The following is a 19,311-nucleotide window of genomic DNA, read 5'->3' as shown; positions in this document are numbered from 1 at the left end:
TTTAACCTTTTTAACATTTTCCTAAGTCAGTTACTAGTTAACTTATTAAATGTGACCTTATGACCAAAAATAAGACAAAAAAAAGATTTAAAATAAAATTTGTTTTGAAAGACATGGAGAAATGGATTCTATGGGCTGAAAGAACTAAAACCTATACTTAACATCATTCTGTGCATTCAGTAATCAACAAATTTCCCAAGACAGACAAATGATGCAATAAACTGCAGACCAGGGCCAAGGCAAGGCCACAGCCAAGCAGTTATAAATTTGAGAGGCCTCCTTACTTGTCTAGCAGCGAAGTTTTGGGGGTTGAGCCCTGTGCCGATTGCTCCAAGGCTGACGTTGGGTAGTGTGGAACCAGAGGGAGACAGCTTGTAGCTGGGAGAAGGGGAGAAGGGAGCCTCATCCCCAAGGCACCCATCTTGATTGGAGAAAGGCAAAGTCAGCTGAAAAGCAGTAGTAGTTAGCCAATCACAATGAGTGTTGGTTAGTGAAGCAACAGAATGCCAGGAGGGAAAAGAGAGAAACGCGAAAAGTAAATAGAGTCAGAGTGCATTAGCAACAAACTAGGACGGATTTTGGATCTGATCACAATCATCAATCATACTCTGCCCAAGAGATACCATCTATCATCTACTTTGATATATATTTTTCTTACCCTCTAAGTTAGTGACACCTTCTGTCCATTACGGTAAGACACAAATTGCCAGACACTTTATTTTCATACATCTAATACTGATTACTCCAACTATGTGGCTGCTGAAACAGAAGCCAGAGCAATCTTATTGTGAATATGCTGCTGTCTATACCAGCATTGGTAACATAAAAAAATGTGCCAAATCTAAAAATTTTGTTTTTAACTTAAGTTTTCTGAACACCAGGAATACTGCAAATAGGTATTTTAAATCAGTGAACAACCTGCTCCACTAGAAAAGTTAAAAGTCAAAACAAATAGGTATATGTTAGCCATTTAAATTGGGTGGTTGAAAATTTGAAAAGTATACCACTATAACTAAATACAGATCACTGGGAAAATGATGAAGGACAACAAAAGATTTCTTTTAGAAATAGCAAAAGAGAAAGTTTAGGATCTTCTTTTCAAAACCAGAAGGTAAACTTTAGAAGACATGGATATTTGTATAAAATCCCAAAATGATTTGTAGCTGCAGAGTAGCAGAGAAAAAGAAATTCAGAATAAAGTTCTACAAGTTTACTATGCATTTTGAGCGTGTACTTTCTTCACTGTAAAAAAGTCAGACCATTTACCCCTGCCAACTTCAAGAATTTTTCAAAACTTATCAGCCCTTCTTCACAATACTCATTCCTAAAGACAGGTGAGCCTAGCTCCTGCATCATCACCTACTGACATTAACTACTTTCATGTCACTACTTAAATGCCTGTGATGTTTGTGTTTTGCTCATTAATTTAGTTTTTAAAAGACAAAAGGGAATCTATGTGGTACTCATAAATTACTACTCTTAAAAACAGGATTCAACTCACCTTCTCAAAATAAGGCCCGCTATCTGTGGTTCCCATGTCTTTGGAATTAGGTGGACGGAACCCAGATCGATCCTTCCTCATGATATCATTAAAATCCCCGAGATTCATTGCTCTCTTGTCCACATCAAATTTTTTATCTGGAAGGCTCCCTGGAAAATAGCACAAAGTAAAAATTTCAAGAATCAAATGACCAAAAGGGACTTGCCCCACTATCCTCCCTGGAGTGCCAAGTATAAGCTCTTTCTCCTCTTTAGGGAAGAGACCAGAAGAGTTCTCAATGGTTCAGGCTGAGGCTGTTCCTCCCTAGGACACATGTAGAGTTCTCTGGGCTAACCTGGAAAAAAATGTGGCCAAAAAATTTGTACTAGCTGTTGATGTGTTTGATGAATACACCTTGCTCATAAATTAAAATGTCTTCAGTGAGAGAAATTAGTCTCTTTCAGCAGCTGATAAACTTAGAAGCAAATTTGGTAAAATCTTTCAATTTTAGTAGTTCATAGGTCTGTGAAAAACAGTTATTGGGAAAATTAAAAGACGAAAGAGGACTAGATCTTGCCTTAAAATTTAGAACTTGAAGTTGAACTCAGGAGAGGATGTGTCCACATCATATATGAAAGGCTGTATGACATAGTTTCCTAGATACAATAATGAAGCCCATTTTTCTTTTATAACTCTTTCAATTGCTATTTCAATTTTCTATTGTACACTGATATGATCAGTGCCCCAGGAAGGCTATTTTTCAGTTATTCTCCTATTAAATAACATCACAGATAAGAGACTACCTTCCCTTGCCATCCAGGACTGTTTGCTTTCCTTCTTGTCTTTTTATCTAGGGTGAGCAACATTACTGGAAAACCCTGCAACTTAAGGGCTGGCACTGCATTCCTACCACTTGCAAAGGGAAAGTTTGACAATAATGAAATATCCTATGGTAGACAATGCTGGCAACCTGGGGGGTATCTGGCAAGAATACCGACATTATTTTCTTTGGGCTCACATAATATTTTTTTTTTTTTTAGGATTTATTTATTTTCTCCCCTCCCCCCCACACCCCTCCTGTTGGCTGCTCTCTGTGTTCATTAGCTGTGTGTTCTTCTGGGACCGTTTCTATCCTTATCAGCGGCACCGGGAATCTGTGTTTCTTTTAGTTGTGTCATCTTGCTGTGTCACCTCTCCGTGTGGGTGATGCCATTCTTGGGCAGGCTGCACTTTCTTTTACACTGGGCGCCTCCTTATGGGGCACACTCCTTGCGCGTGGGGCTCCCCTACGCGGGGGTCACCCGAGTGGCAGGGCATCAGCACTGCGCATGGGCCAGCTCCACACAGGTCAAGGAGGCCCGGGGTTTGAACCTTGGACCTCCCATGTAGTAGACGGACGCCCTATCCATTGGGCCAAGTCCACTTCCCCACATAGCATTTTAAAAAATCTGAATTAGTTTTTAGTATTTAAAAAATCAGGATTCAATATAAATCTGCATTTCTACCTTTTCTTGAAAAACAAGAAGATCTGGCAATGCTGAGCCTGCATTCTTCCATGGCAATAATTGGTAGGAGCTGAACAAGGCTGATTCCTCTAGCTGGCACATGATTTCCAGTTCACTAATGCCTTCTACTTCCCATTTTCTTTTACCTGGCACTCATGACTCATTTACATTATGTTCCTGGCTCTTACAGTTATTTAACACAGTACTTTACACAGAGCAAGTGTTCAACAAATATCTATTGAACTGTACCCATCCCAACTCAAACTGAGCAGAGTATTAATGTCCATATATTACATTACCATCAGTAGAGTAATACACACCTACAGACAAATCCATTTTACTGCTTGGATTATCTTCAGTTTGACTCTGAAAAATAAAGAACAGGTAAGAGCGGATTAGAGATGTACATGTTTCAATCAGAAAAGAAGCGGCATTATGGGAGAGCCATTTCTCACTACTGGCATTCCCATACTTTACAAGTACTTTGAAATGAACAGTAAACAGGAATGAAGACAATAACATAAATATATATATATATTTTTTAGGTACCGGGCCCAGGCATTGAACCCAGGATCTTGTGAGTGGGAAGCTGACACTCAACCACCGAGCCACATCTGCTCCCCAGTTGGATTTTTTGTTTTGTTTTCTTTTTTTTAAAGAGGCACTGGGAACCAAACCTGGACCTCCCATGTGGGAAGGAGGCACTCAAATGCTTGAGCCAAATCCACTCCCCAATAACATATTTTTAAGACTAGTTTTTATTTTTTTAAAAATACAACTTTGATTGCTTTTGATGTCTTTATTTCTTAAGTTCAATTTTCATATACAATGTTTCAGTAAATCTATTGACAGAGTACTAGTTGAACAGCTGCTTGAAGAAATAAACCCCTGTCCACAAGTTCCAAATAGCCTTGGATCAAATTCCACGAGTGGCAGCCAAATGATGACAACTTCTTCTCGTGATTTGTCAAGTTACCAAATCTTGAAATGTGCAGCCAAGTTAAGTCATTCATCTTTTGGCAACCAGGGCCAGGGTGTACCCACAATGTTCCCAAGAGATAAAGAACCTTAAAATCCTATAAGAGTTCCCCATGTAATTAATGCCCAAATGTTTTTTTCTGGTTAATTTGTTGTTGCTGTCTTTAAAAATATATATATATATTTATACATATGTGTATATATATATGTAGTATTAAAATCTGGTACAGTAGTGCTTAGGGTACTTCCCTATCCTCCTACTAAGAGAAAAGGACACAGGACTACAAATTTAAAGCCAAATCTTTAAATTCTGGAGTATTTCAATTAAGGAGGGAGGGAAGAGAGAACAAATATTGTTTAATCCAAAAGATTAAGAATACTGCTTACGGGTTTCTAAATCTGAAAGTTTGTGTTGTACGTGGCAGTGGTCCTAAAATTTGTACTTAGTGTTAAAGTTGGGATACATTACAGATATGAAAAATGAAACTTACCAGCAATCCCATATTTGAAAACTGTTTGGCAAGAGGATTCATCCATGAATCATTGTTTCCTCCTTTTAGTGAGCACTACAGAAACAAAATAGTGTAACCTCAGAACCAAATTATTTTCTTTTCAACCTCATATCTGAGTTAATTGCTGACCGAAAATGTAGAACCAATAGCTTGTCTTTTTGAACCTTAACTATTCTTCTTCAACTGCTGTTATTTTGATATTTATCTAGTTATATCTATGCTTTCATTCTTATAGTAATCAATACACTCAACTAGAAGTAACTGAAAAAAATAATCAGCTAGTGTTATCTTTTTTAAACTGAAGGAAGCAAATACTAGATTTTCTAAATTACCGTTTTTTGGTATGCTAGTATATTTTCTTTCAGCAGGCTCTTCTCCTTATAACCCAAGCTAGTTTGTATTTAAGAGGAAAGGAAAATGATGACATTGCATATTATTTGGAAAGGAGCCTTTTAAAATTGTCTTATTTTCTTTGTGGATGCAATGAAGAACTTATTCATGTAGCCTTTTCATCTGTTTATGCACCTTATAGAATAAAGGGCATTGGTTCACACTGGGAAAGATACCTAGTAAAGAGGCAGAGGTGTGTGTGTACATGTGTGCACACATAAGATGTAGGAGGTGGGGGTGGGGTGGACAAGATAGTTTCTCCTCTCAACAAGCGCTGATCATTAGCTTCACTTTTCCTTCTGTGGAGATGGCAGGCAGAACCAGGATGGGACATGTCAGAGGCAAGAGATGATGGGCCTTGTATCCTTGTGCATTCTACAGGTAAAAATGTGTTGTGATGATACTTATCATATTAACTTTTTAAAAACTTTTTATCATAGTAACCAACATAGAATAAAAATTTTCCATTTTAATCACATTTAAGTATATAATTCAGTAGTATTAATTATAATAACAATATTGTACTAGCATGAAACCGTTTTTTTTTCCTTTTCCTTCCCCTCCCCCTCCCCTGCCCTGCCGTTTTTGATGTTTGTGTCCATTTGCTGCGTGATCTTCTGTTATCTATTTCTCTTTCTGTCTTCTCTTCTCATCTTTCTCCTCTAGAATTCACTGGGATTCGGTCCTGGGGACCTCTGATGTGGACAGAGGTTCCCTGTCAATTGCACCACCTTAGTTCCTGGTCTCCTTGACTCTCCCCTTGCCTCTCTTTTTGTTGAGTCATCATCTTGCTGTGTGACTCACTTGCGCGGGCACTCGCGTGGGCTCACCACATGGGCACTGAGCTTGCCACATGGGCACTAGCTTGCTGCGCAGGCACGCTTTCTCTTCCTCTTTTTCACCAGGAAGCCCCAGGGATTGAACACAGGTCCTCCCATATGGTAGGCAGAGACCTTATTACTTGAGTCACATTCGCTTCCTGACCCCTTCTTTTACATCATCTGAATGGAAAGTACTCACCCTTTAAGCTTCATAACTCCCTCCTCCTGCCCCTGGTAACCTATAAACCACCATCTGTCTCTACGAAGTTCTCTTCATCTGAGTATTTCATATAAGTGAAGTCATATGGTATGTCTTTTCTGTCTGGCTTATTTCATTCAACATCATGTCCTTAAGATTCATCCACGTTGTTTCATGAATCATTCAATCAATTTCATTATCCTTTAAAGTGATGAGGCATTTAAGTTTAGTTACAGGTTTTAAGGTCAAAACAGCCTTCATATGAAAGGCTCTATTTATTATTCATGGAGCTGAAAGCTCAATTCCTGATGAAATCCATTATTACCTGAATGGGATATTAAGTACTCGTCACCCAGTTGCTTCCTTTCCATCAGCAGTATTCTGTACTTTCTTTTTTTTTTTCAAAGATTTATTATTTATTTATTTCTCTCTCTTCCCTTATTTCAGCCCCCCCCAAGTTGTCTGCCCTCTGTGTCCATTTGCTGCGTGCTCCTCCGTGACTGCTTCCATCCCTATCAGTGGCATCAGGAATCTGTGTTTCTTTTTGGTGCATCATCTTGTTGTGTCAGCCCTTCGCGTGTGCGGTGCCACTCCTGGGCAGGCTGTACTCTCCTTCGCGCTGTGCAGCTCTCCCTACGGGGCGCACTCCCTGCGTGTGAAGCTCCCCTATGCGGGGGACACCCCTGCGTGGTACGGCACTCCCTGCGTGCATTAGCACTGTGCATGGGCCAGCTCCAGATGGGTCAAGGAGGCCCAGGGTTTGAACCGCGGACCTCCCATGTGATAGGCAGACGACCCATCCATTGGGCCAAGACCGCTTCCCATCTGTACTGTCTTTCAGTTTGATCTGATTGTTAATTTGTAAATAACCAAAAGAAAGCCAAACGCACACTAGAGAACATGAGAGAACAATAAAAAAAAAAAAAGTCAAAAAGCTTACTGAATAATTCCTTTTGTGACTAGAGTAAGGAAATAACAAGTCCTTAAAGAGGTAAAACTTGTAAATGACGGCTAAAGAAAAATGTCTCTAGTAGGAACAACCTATAATCTCATTATAAGAGAAGATTAAGGTATTCAGAACAAAAATAATATCCTACAGGCAAAGGGGATACAGAAACACAACCCTCAGTAGGCACCTGACGACTTTCTAAGAACAGCATCTGGCATTGAAACCTGGAAGAATATTAGCTGTGGAGTATTTCATAGACCTCATGTTGAAATTACATATATGGGTGTCATTTCTTATTTCCACAAATTTATTTGTCCAGTGAAAGGCTGGAATGAAAACAGTGCTTTTGCTGAAGAGGGTGGTTCTAAGACTATTGTTCTAGATTAAAAACCAAAGTCCTCATCAAATTATGCAACTCAAAGAAGAAACTGAGTTGTTATAAGATATGGAAAGTGAAAAGTGTATAATACAAGGTAGTACAGGATGTAGATATATCATCTACCTGCAGCAGGATTATGAACTGGTACTTCACTTTGTTGGGAGAAGGGTTCAGGCCTTGGAATTTCCCAAACTAGATACAACCCAGTTATGTTGATGGCCACGGGAGAAGCCAGTATCATCTTACTTTGGTTTCTTTTTGCATATTCATGGAGAGTGAGTCTAAGAATGTCTTTGGCAAAAGCACTTACAAGGTGCACCTTTACTGTTTCCAAAGAATTATGACAATGTGGAAACTCAAAATGAAAAAAAAAAAACAACCTCTCATCTTTGAAAATTTCATTTTACCCACTGTAAAAGCTCTGCAATTCAAGATTTCAAGGTCACAATTATTTACTTTAAGAATCTTAAGGACTCCAGCTATCCCACTTGTTCCATTAAAAAATTAGCAGTTCTCCTTCTAAGAATGAATAAGCAAGTTCAGTCATTTCTTAAGTCAACTACCTTCATTTGTTTCTTTCCTCCTTGTCCCCAGCTTGCTGAGTTGTGGGAGGAAGCACTTCCCTGAGAGCCGGCAGTGTTCCAGACTCCTCCATCATCTTCCTCTTCCCAGCTGGGATGACGAGTTCCTGTCACTGGCCCGTCACTCTCCCCCCAGCCGTCTTGCATAGATTTGGAATCTGTTTACGGAAAGAATCAATCGATTGTTTGCAATAGCTATATTTAACAGTAACCACAATAACTCATTGCAGATGCAGTATTTTAATATTTTTGTAATTGTTACCTACTACATCTATATGGCGAGGCAAATATTATTATTCATATTTTAGAGAACAGGAAACTGAAATCCACAAAGATTCACTATCACAGAGTAAGTTAACAAACCACAAAATCAAGACCTGACTTCTGGTTCAATGCTTTTCCCCCTACACCAAGTTCATAGGTATTCCAAAATTGAGAAGAACTTATGATTACTTATAAAAAATTAAATTTCTCAAGTAAGAGAAAGCTATTCTTCTTAACGAGCATGATTTAGCACAGTTCTCAGCTGTACCCTCCCTTTATTATTGTTGTATATATCTCATATCACAGGAGGTAGGAAGAAGAACAAGTATTTGTTCTTTGAACGAAGTGGAGGAAAAAAGAGGATGAAAAAAAGAGAAAAATTTATAAGATGAATACCAAAATCCATGTGTAGCTTTGGAAACTTGTAACTTATGAGATCTATGTCCTTGATATTTATTAAATACTATAGAGATCCTAGGCAAAGACACTGTGTGAGCAATGGGTTTTTTCAGGAAGAGGAGATATGGAGGAGAGAAAGGAGGAGGAGAGACAAGTCGGAGAAGTGGGCTCTAATGTTCGAGGAAGGAGGAGGTCAGTATCCACAGTCTATTTTACCAACAACCCCTTCTCAACAAAGGTCTTTAATTTGCAGGTTGGAATAATTCCTTAATTTCTCTCTAAAAATACTGCATGGAAGTGAAGGGTTTCTCACAGAAAGATGCTACATAAAGTAATGTAAGAAGAGGAAATCCACTATCTTTTCTAGTACCTCCAGTCTACCACACCTTCACTTTACCAAATGGCAGGACAATTATGGAAGGGGAAGTCATTTGATTTACATAGCTTTATATGAAGTCTGCAGCCAGAGAAGTGGCTCTTCCAGGCTTTTTCTCTTATGACTGTTCTCTAGGAACAGGCCTATGATAGCCACCTAGGTTCCCAGCAAGTGCTACAACGCACAGGGCAGCTGATTTTTTTAATGGCATCTCAGCCCCAACAAAGTCCAAGTGAGTCTGACGGCCCCTCCATGAAGGGGCTTTTTGACTGGGCAGTAAGTGGCAGGGATGGGATGCTTTCCCTCTACCATGGGAAGTACCACTGAAACCCAATACAAATACCATACTGGTACCCTTACGAAAACCACATTCAGGTAAACCTTCTTTTAGAGAAAGGGAGCTGAACATTTAACTAATGCTTTCTTATAGGAAAGATAAAAAAGAAGGCTCTAGTTTTTAACCATGGGACCTGTAACATTAAATTTAAGATATATACAGACTAGAGAAAATGACGTTAACTGTCAGCATCAATTGGTAGTCTGTGGTAATCTAGTCCCTTCCTATGTGCATTACACATTCATACTGCACAGAGAAAGGGCATTAGTTATAACTATAAAGAAACTGAAGAGGAAAAGAAATTTTCAGAATTTGGAGAAGTGAGGGTATTGTGATGGAAGAAAGGTGATCCTGAGGTTGGGAAAGATGCATAAACATCCTGGAGGTACTCCTTGTGCCAAGGGTCTGGTTAATGTCTTCCAACAGCGTTTTGGATCTATTTCTAGGCAACTGGATGATATGTCACATGATGACACAACCAAGTGAAAATTATGAAGTGGAAGGATTTGCCCTTTTAAAAATTCATTCAAGTTACTTAAGCACAAGTGTGAATTTCTAGAATACAGCTAAGATCATATTTCTTTGTATAGCACTATACTCTCACAAAACTTCACAAAGGGATTTTAATTTTTGTTCAAATATTAGGCATTGATATGACCACATCATTTAAATCAAAAGACAACCCCTTAGATGTAAATATCAATTCAAAGAAAGCTAGAGGATAATCTAAGGACTGAGTAACACAGTGAACCCAGAGGTGGGCGAGAACTGTGGTTAATAGTACAAATACAAGAATATCCTTCTACGAACTAGAACAAATGTACATCACTATTTCAAGGTGGTAAGTATGTGGAAAAGCAGGGGAAAAATACAATTAATGTAACCTATGGACTACAGTTAACAGCAATACTACAATATTCTTGCATCAATGCCAAAGATGTACCATGTTAATAATAGGGTGGTATGGAAAAAATACACCAAATGTACTCTACTGAACATAGTTAGTGTAACAGTCTGATGCTATTATCTCATAATCTCTAACAAACGTTGTACTACAATGTAGTGTGTTGGTGGAGGGGTGTTATATGGGGATTCCACATGTGCATGATTGTTTGGTAAGATCACAGCTTCTCTAATTAGATATCTATATATAGGGACAATCCCTTAAATCTGCTAAATGGTAGAAAATAGATGTCATAATATTTTTGAGAAAGCTATAAGTGAAAATGGAACTTGAAATGGTATCTTTTGTTCTAGAAACATCCAACAAGACACTCCATAGCATCAATTACAGTTTTGCAAATTACTGTGACTACTAATGTGGATCAAGCATAGTTTTGATTTCCAACAATTAGGAAGAAGCGTGACATGCTTTATTTAAAAAATTCAAATGAAAGAATATTTTATGGGTTCAAAAAACCTTAATGTTCCTGTGTGGATGGATGTATAAGAAGAGTGAAAAAGAAAGAACAAAAGGAAGGATGAAATCCCTGGGTAGTGGAAACCATGTTCCACATTAAAACCCAGGAGACTTTATTTTAAATTATACTAACAAAAGTATGGGAATGCAAAATACATATGGGCAAAACAAATCCAAGTTGTTAGGCTAAAAAGTACCACATCAAAATCTTGATTCTGGACTTTATGTATCCTGCCATAACCCACTGAATGTACTGGGGAAGAGTGTGAACTACAGAGTAAACTATAATCCATGTGGTGCAGCAGTGCTCCAAACTGTGTTCACCGAGTGCAAGGAGTACACCACAATGATGGAGGAGGTTGCTGATGTGGGAGGAGTGGGGTGGGGGGGCTGGGGAGTATATGGGAACCTCTTATATTTTTTAATGTAACTTTTTTTTGTGATGTGTATATCTTAAAAAAAAATACAATTTACAAAAACGATGGGGGGGGTGGGGAGTGGGGTATATGGGAACCTCTTATGTTTTTAATATTTTTTAATGTAACATTTTTTACGATCTATTAACTTTAATTTAAAAAGTGTAAAAAAAAAAAAAAGGATTATTATGTGGATAAATAGTAGGTATAGAGAGTCCCTCTTTGGGGATACCTTGGATTATAAGCTGGATCCCGACGGTACCTGTTTTTCAGTTTTGTTTTTTTTATTATGCCTTAAAAATTTAAATCAATAGGGGAGCTGAACAGAGCCTTTAGTGATACTTGCCAATTCCTCATTTTTAGGATGAAAGGAACAACTCGGACCTCATATTTAAAGACTCTCAGCAAAAAAAATTACAATAAAAAAATAAACCTAATTTAAAACAAACTAAACCGGGAAGCAGATGTAGCTTCTTCTCATGGACAAGGTCTTGGGTTCAATCCCTGGTTTAACTCCTAAAAACAAACAAAATTATCTTTTGACTTTCACTTAAACACTAATATATTTCAAGTCAAGTCACTCACCATTTGCTATAAACCATTTATTTAAGGTTCAAGGTCCTGACTGTCTTTGAAACAACAGTCTCAACACTCAACAGCCTTCACCAAAATGTCTGACCCCTCAAATTAACACAGAATCCCTTGAAACAAAAACCCCGTGTACTCACTAGGTTTCATGGCATTTGGCGCGTTGGAGGGTGTATTCCCCCAGCCTGTGGTCGATGCTCCTGTATCATCCATTTCGCCCCACCCGGGACTGCTTTCATTTGGCTCACCCCAAGCTGAAGTACCATTATCTGGAGCAGGTGGTGTGCTTTTGCTCCAGACTATAAAGAAAGGAAATGTGTCTCTAACAACAATTTGCTACATGAAACAGTGTGATGTCTAGTTGGGGTGAAGGGCAAGAAGAGGCACTTCTATATTTTGCTGGTAGCAATATAAACTAGTTTCAACCTTCATGGGGGGCACCTTGGTGACATTACTTCAAAAAAATTTTAATGCACCTAATTTTTGATCCGGTAATTCCAGTGCTAGGAAATTATACCACAGATAAACTTGTCAAGGAGATGAAATCACATACATGTCAGAATATCCATTGCATCAATGTTAGCAGAGTATTTGGAGGCAATCTAACTGTCTATCAAAAGGGGACTGGTGCATGATTGTTTTGTAAACCCACAACTTTTCTAATTAAAAAAAAAAAAAGTATTGGATCAATTATAGGTCATCCACAAAATGAATATTATTTATAAAACAAAAACACAGAATTGTATGTGCTAATATGGAAAGCTTACATATATAAATATATATATATACACGGACAGATAGTAGATAGATAGATAAATAGACAGACACACAGGTAAATAGCAGAATCCCTATTGTGGAAAATTTTAGAAGGATAGATTAAAATATTTTCCCACAGGTATTAACAAAATATTTGAATGAGACACTACTCCTAAAAGATTACCTGTGGAGAGACTGCCTAGGGCTGAGATTCTTTAATTTACTACATTTTGCTAATCTGTACAGTTTCAAAGCTTTTATTTTTTTATTTTTTGAGGTACTGGGGTTGGTGACTGAACCCAGGACCTCGTATGTGGGAAGCTGGCGCTCAACCACAGAGCCACATTGGCTCCCCTAAATTGGTTTTTTCCTTTCTTGCTTGCTGTTTGTTTTTTGTTTTTAGGAGGCATCAGGAACCAAACCCGGGACCTCCCATGTGGAAAGCAGGCGCTCAACTGCTTGAGCCACATCTACTCCCTAGTTTCAAAGTTTTGATACATGCAAACAGTTTTTTAAATGTTAGAAAGTTTTATTTTAGAAAGATTCTAGATAAGGAGTTAACGGTAAATCTTCCTTTCTCTTTCTTTCCAATATTCCCTTCCTCATTACACCTAATATTTAAGACACTTAACTAGTTTAAGATAATCATTCATTAAAAAAAAATTTTATATAAGGTACGAGGTTTTCTTCTGATATAATGCAAATATTTTGGTCATCGCAAAACACTGTGAATGTACTAAATGCCACTGAATTGTTCACTTTAACATGGTTAATGTTATATTGTGAATTTCACCTCAATTTTTAAAAGAATACTCTTTATAGCTGCTCTCCCCCACCCAATAAATAATCGTTTGCTAGGTGAGGCAGAATTGGATTCATTGCATGCTGGAACAAAAGAGACTTATTTGGGGGAGTGGACAAACTTATTAGTATTTCAATTATTTTTAAGTAAAAGAAGACTTGAAAAGTAAATCCCCTTAATTTACTGGACTATGTGATTTACACGGACATTCAAGTTGACAATGCTAAACTAATTGTTATGACATCACCAGCACTACCTTTTTAATATTTTTAAAGCCAACCAAACTTTATTGGACCAGTCCCCCCATGAACGGCATTTTGTGTTTTCAGGGGTTTGCCTTTCACTGTGTAGCTATGAACAACCTAATCCACACGGCCTTACACACACAACCAGCAAGCACTACTTTTAATTTCCAGATATATGCTTCCTATTCAAATAGGGAGGGAAGGAAGTTTCACACATGTGCAAATATACAACTTGCAATGTCAAAGAATCAGCCTTCTGACGCTTTTTAAAATTTCGGTAAATTTGGGCAACCAATTATCAGAAGATAACAAGCCTTTAACAAAGTACTCCACCTCTAGAGATAATCATTAAAAATCATCTGGAAAGAGAGTGAAATCTCCCAGATACCAGCTCTGCTACACATGCTAAGGACCTCTGGAACAACACAGTATACATCCCTTTGTTGAGTAAAGAGAAACAATGAGGATCTATCCACAAGTAGAAAGAGAATGGAAAACAAGTCTACTTCTGCTACTATTTTAAGTCTTTATTTTAAAATCTAGAGCACAGTATTTTTTAGCAAGACAGAAGACCTTGGATTCTGTAAATCAACACAATTTCAAAATCAATAATTTTGGGGGACTAATGCAAGGTTGCCATCTTTTCCTATTGCCAAGAAAGAATATTAAAAAAATGTCCGACTGCCATCTGCTGTCACTATCATTTTATAAAAGGAGAGATTCTATTAACAATAAAAATACACGAAAGAGTAAGCTATGGTAGTAATATTTTGATGGTGTTCTTTCATAATCTGTAACAAATGTTCCACAACAATGCAAGGTGTTGGGGGAAGAAGGGTAACGTATGGGAAATCTGCATGTTATGCCTGATTGTTTTGAGCTGACAACTTCTCTAATAAAAAAAATAAAACACTCAAAAATACATAAGATTCTCAGAACCAAGCTAAGGTGAATAAATGCAGCTTATAAAATTGACTTGGTTTAAGACTTTTCTATCTCATCATAACTTGTGAGAAAAAGTCATTTCTTACCTGATGCTGATTTATTGGTCATCGGGGTAGGCAGGTTTGGTTCTCGAGGTGCTGGGCCCCCTTGGGAATTCTTATCCCACAGATTCACATTCTTGTAGTTATAACTGTTAGGGTCTCCCCATGCTGAAGTGCCATCATCAATGTCCATTTTTCGACTAATTGACTGTGGGGATGGCTCTTCCCAACCACTGGGTTCTTCATCCTTAGGTGTTGTTGGCTGTGGCCCGCTGCTCCAGTTGGAATTAGAAGGTCGTCCATTGCCTGGAGGTGGTGGGGGTGGGCCTCCCCATGAACCAGAAGCCTCTGGAGGTGGCGGCGGTGGCTGCTGTGGCTGTTGCTGCTGTTGGTGCTGTTTATTCCAGGAATTGGGCTGTCTGCCTGTCTCATTCCATGCTGGAGATCTTTTACAATCTTCCCATCCACCTTTTGAGGTTATGCTTGCATTCCCACCATTACCCCAAGTTCCAATTTCATTCTGCCCTCCTTCACCCCACCCAGACACAGGTTTACTTGTAGAACTTTCCCAATTGCTGTTTTTCGCCTGATCAACCTCCTCTCCCCAACCATTCTTTCCAGAAGTCCATCCTTGATTGGGCTGGCGTCCACCTCCCCAACCCTGATCCTTGTTGGAACTCTCATTCCAAGAAGATGTCTTTTCATCTGGTCGTCCTCCTCCCCAACTGGAAGAGTTGTTGTTCTTATAGTCATTCCAGCCCCCTGTGTTCTTGGGGTCTTTCCATTCTGTAGAGGCTGAGAGCTCCCCCCACCCAGACTTCATTTGATTGCTTTGGCTGGGTCCATCTCCCCAGCCCCCTGAGTTCTTGGTCTGTGTGGCAGCGCTCTCCCACCCCTCAGTTCCTTTGTCAGATTTCCCCTCAGGCCTTGGCACCTCTTCAATATCCCACACTGTGTCTTGCTTAATTTGAGTTTGGCCCCAGCCAGTGTTTGAAAGCACCCTGGGGTCCAAATCAGTTCGGCTCAACAGAGTCTGCAAGACAGCCTGACAATCAGGATGTGTGGGCCTGTATGACCGACGGCCAGAATTATGACTGTCACTACTTCCTGCTTTGTGGTTGCTTCCAGTGCTTTGACCTCCAACTTCACTTCCTGTGGAGCTGGAAGATCTTCCCCAACAGGGAGCCTGGGCATTGCCTTGGTTTTCAGGGAGGGGGTGGCCTTTTTGATTGTCCCATGCTCCAGTGCTAGAATTTGGTTGGTTTGGACCACTCCATTCTCCAATTTTCAACTCATCAGACCCAGTCGGCTGTTTCCATTCTCCCTGAGAGACCCCAGATGTCATTTTGTTCCCTTCACCCCATTTGTTGTCATTAGAGTCCTGAGGGCCAAAGTTCCAAGACCCACCCGTAGATCTGTTATTGTCCCAAGAGTCATTTTTTGACCCAGTTGATTTCTGCACAGAAGCTCCTTTCCAGGAGTCCTCTCTATCCTTTCCATTGTTCCCATTGTTTCCAGAGTTGCTTTGTCCAGAGACTGTGTCAGTTCCAGAAGGCCCCCTAGCTGCACCCCAAGATCCAACACTCCCAGTCTTTCGATCTCCAGTGCTTTGTGAAGGGCCATCAGTGCTCCTGGAGGCGTTCCCCAAGCCCAATCCAAAGGGCATTCCCTTATTCTCCATGGGGTTTGGTGAACTTAAGTTCAAGGAGTTAGTGTTTCCATTTTTTGGTCCATCAGTGTTATGAATCTGAGCCTGTTCTCTGCCAGAGACAACAAAATTCACACCCGCATTTTCCATCTTTGACTGCTGTTCCCTGGATGCCTGACCGACTGTGCTAACCTGTGCACTGGAATTACTGTTATCTGTTTCCAATGCCCCTTTCCTAGAATTTTCTTGGACCAGCGCTGGCCAGGCAGATGGGTTGCTATTTGGGTTAAAGTTGCTAAAGCCAGAGCCAGATCCAATTCTATCCTGACCACCCACATTCCTCCAATTCCCTAGTCCATTGTTGCTCTCTGTGGTAGAGTTAGAAGGTTGACCAGATTTAGCCTTTGGGTCAGATTTCCAGGCCCCAAGATTACACTCACTCCCAGAACTTGTAGACTGGCACTGGCTCCCTTTCCCTTTGCCCGCAGCGGTGCTTCCTGGCAGCGTGCTCTTCTCAGAGCCAGGGTTTGAGGCACTGTTGTTATCTGTGGTGTTTTCGGAAGAAGACTCAGTGTCTTTGCTGGCAATACAAGGCCACTCTTCCATGTCAGACCCGTCTACAATCACCTTGTCCCAAATGTGAACTGGGTTGGGGGAGGCGCCGTTGTTGGAGGAGGCTCCCGGGCCCCAAGTGGAATTTGCATAATTTGAAGCAGCAGCACCTCCGAGGGTTGAGTCTGGAAAAGAGATTTTTGTCAATCACAGCTATACCTGGAAGATACTTTTAACACCTCAAACTCAAACTGCCTCTAAGAGAGCTTATCACGTTTCCCCGTAGGCTGGTTAAGATGCATTATCACAATTGTCCTTAGTTGTCTTTTCTCTTCCGTTTCAACTGCTTCTTTTATTTTGCTAAGTCTAACTCCACAACAGCCCTCAAACCTATCTCCTTGCCATTCCAATTGACAGGGAACAGCTTCTTATATCTTGGGACAACTGCAATAACACTCTAACCTGGCTCTCTGTCTCAATCTATTCTAAACACTCTTGGCTGGAATGATTTTTCAAAAGCACACCTTTGATTATATCACTGCTGTATGCAAAGCGTTCAGCAGTTCCTCTGTCCAAAGAATGAAGTGAATCTTGGCCTGGCATCTGACCAAGATGCTCCACGATCTGGGATCAACCAACCTTTCTCTTTCTAGTCTAATCTGCTTCTTTCTGTGTAAATGTCAACATTCCACACCACTTGAAATTTCAACACAACCTGTGTGCCTTCTCACCTTGGCACCATTCCACATCAGCACCTAACGTTTTTTCCTGACTTCACATACTGAAATTTTACTCATCTTTCTGAGCCTAGTTCAAGTGCTATTTCTTCTATGAAGCTTTTTATTTTTTTCGCACATCACCTGAAAATAAAATTGTCCTGTCTAAAGTCATTTTGCTCAGTGCTATAGTTACTATATTCACATCTTCCTCCCCCATGTTAGCACCTTGTAGGCAGAGACTTTACCCTGTTAACTTTTGAATTCCACACAGTGGCCAGCGCAAGGCTGCTCAGCAAGCATATGCTGAATGACGAATGCCCACTGAACTAAGTGCTGGGGGCACACAGCATGAGTCAGCTACAGCTTGTATCATGAGAAAATGAATCTGATAAACTAGTCCAGCTGAGCACAGATTTTGGAGAAATTCACCATATATGGTGACATTTTCACTAGATAATTTCTTCTAAACTCATTTTAGCTCCTTTAACCAAGCAGTTTTAAATCAATACAGCCCAAACCTTCAGGTCTGCATATACTCAGTGGCAAAAACACTCGACATGATCATCCCCTCACATGTTCCTTTCACAGCTGGTTATGAGGGGCTAGGAAGAAAAAGCCATGAAATCTTTTCCTGTCTGCTTTGGGACTGGCTTGACAGCCAATACAGGGGAGCCTCATGGATTGGGCTCATCTCTGCATGAAGTCTGTGTTACCACTCTCACTCTGCACATGACAAGGCGGTGACAGAGTTTTCTGGGCAATTCTATATTCGAACTCAGCACAAGAAGAAAGCATCCTATTGGTGACAATCATCAATTCATCATTCTTACCAAATATGATAATACTGAAGCTCTGAAGTTTAATAGAGGCTCAAAATTTATTTTAAGAGATAAGCTGAAATTAATCACCTACTAAAAACTGGAAATTCCTAGCTGCTAGCTATTTAATTTTCACTAAAAACTCCTTAAAAATTTATATTAGAACCCTCCAGCTAAAGAGCCCATAAATAACGTTTATAAAATTTCTCACTTTAACTACATTTACACATACAATTCAGAGCTATTAAGTACTTTCACATGTTGAATATAAAGTTTTTAACTAGATAAAGCAAAGGTCAAAATCTAGGGAAATAATGATTTATAAATACCTACTGATAGACTGTAGAATGGTATTATTTGGTATCCTCCCAAGATTCTTTTACTGTTATCTAAGAGACATTCTCTCTATACACCTAACATTCTGGAAATGTATACACGGGCACCTGGAGATTCAGAACAGTCTTCCATACTAGTAGCTAGCCCAACTTCCAATCATTCCCTGAGCACACATGTGTGGTGTGACAGCCGCAACTATGGAGGCTCAAAGTGATAATGCTCTTGTCTAAGAAGGAAAAAAAATGTTCTGAACAGTGACAACAAACCGTAGTTACATTAGTTTTGCTTGCTAAGAACACACACTTACAGGACATTAAAACCCAGTTTCAGAAGAGAAATGCTTACACACATTTCATACTGGGATCCTCTTCCATCTTTTGAATAATTCCAATAGTTCTACATGATTTAATGATTTTTGTGTACTTTACACCAGGCAATACAAGTGAAAAATCTAACCATCACTGACTGTTGATAGCTGTGAAACTGTCTCACTGACCCTGACTCCATACCTAGTGCAGTTCCGCTCTCACTCTGCAGCAGCGTTCCTGTCACTTGTGCGTTGTTTGGGTTTGCTCCAGGTGCTGTGGAGGGAGGAGGCCCCGCCCCACCTCCAAGGAGCATGCAGGACGGTGGAGGGGGCTGCCCACGCTTTAGTAACACTTTGTGGTCCTGCTGGCAACGGAATCGCGGAGGCACCTCCCGAGGCATGTAGCGGGCGGCGCTTGGCGGTTGTCCGTTCGGCACTGCCACCCTTTTGGCATTGTTGCCACCATTGACTGGTGGCGATGGAGAGCTGCCAATTGGGCTGGCGGCCGTTGGTTGGCTTAAACTTGGTTTCGTCACTTCGGGCACTGT

The 19,311-nt window shown here is 40.0% G+C and overlaps 1 protein-coding gene across 19 annotated transcripts in view; it reads right to left on the bottom strand.

Annotated features, from left to right (window-relative positions):
• Window positions 1–19,311, bottom strand: part of TNRC6B (trinucleotide repeat containing adaptor 6B) — a 283,298-nt gene that overhangs the window by 37,593 nt on the left and 226,394 nt on the right. For 7 of the 19 annotated variants that reach the window (XM_058309150.2, XM_012526634.3, XM_071218708.1 and 4 more), the window contains 8 exons: window positions 18,966–19,307; window positions 14,429–16,768; window positions 11,735–11,893; window positions 7,777–7,952; window positions 4,455–4,529; window positions 3,306–3,351; window positions 1,502–1,650; window positions 285–446 (listed from right to left, as the gene is read on the bottom strand). In XM_058309150.2, the coding sequence (XP_058165133.1) occupies window positions 285–446; window positions 1,502–1,650; window positions 3,306–3,351; window positions 4,455–4,529; window positions 7,777–7,952; window positions 11,735–11,893; window positions 14,429–16,768; window positions 18,966–19,307 (3,449 nt within the window). The remainder of the gene's footprint in view (window positions 1–284; window positions 447–1,501; window positions 1,651–3,305; window positions 3,352–4,454; window positions 4,530–7,776; window positions 7,953–11,734; window positions 11,894–14,428; window positions 16,769–18,965; window positions 19,308–19,311) is intronic. The other 12 variants (XM_058309155.2, XM_071218711.1, XM_058309156.2 and 9 more) reach the window with 3 other exon arrangements.

The sequence above is a fragment of the Dasypus novemcinctus genome, chromosome 12, assembly GCF_030445035.2.
Source record: "Dasypus novemcinctus isolate mDasNov1 chromosome 12, mDasNov1.1.hap2, whole genome shotgun sequence".
NCBI lineage: Eukaryota > Metazoa > Chordata > Mammalia > Cingulata > Dasypodidae > Dasypus > Dasypus novemcinctus.
This window is presented reverse-complemented; position numbering and strand designations above follow the sequence as displayed.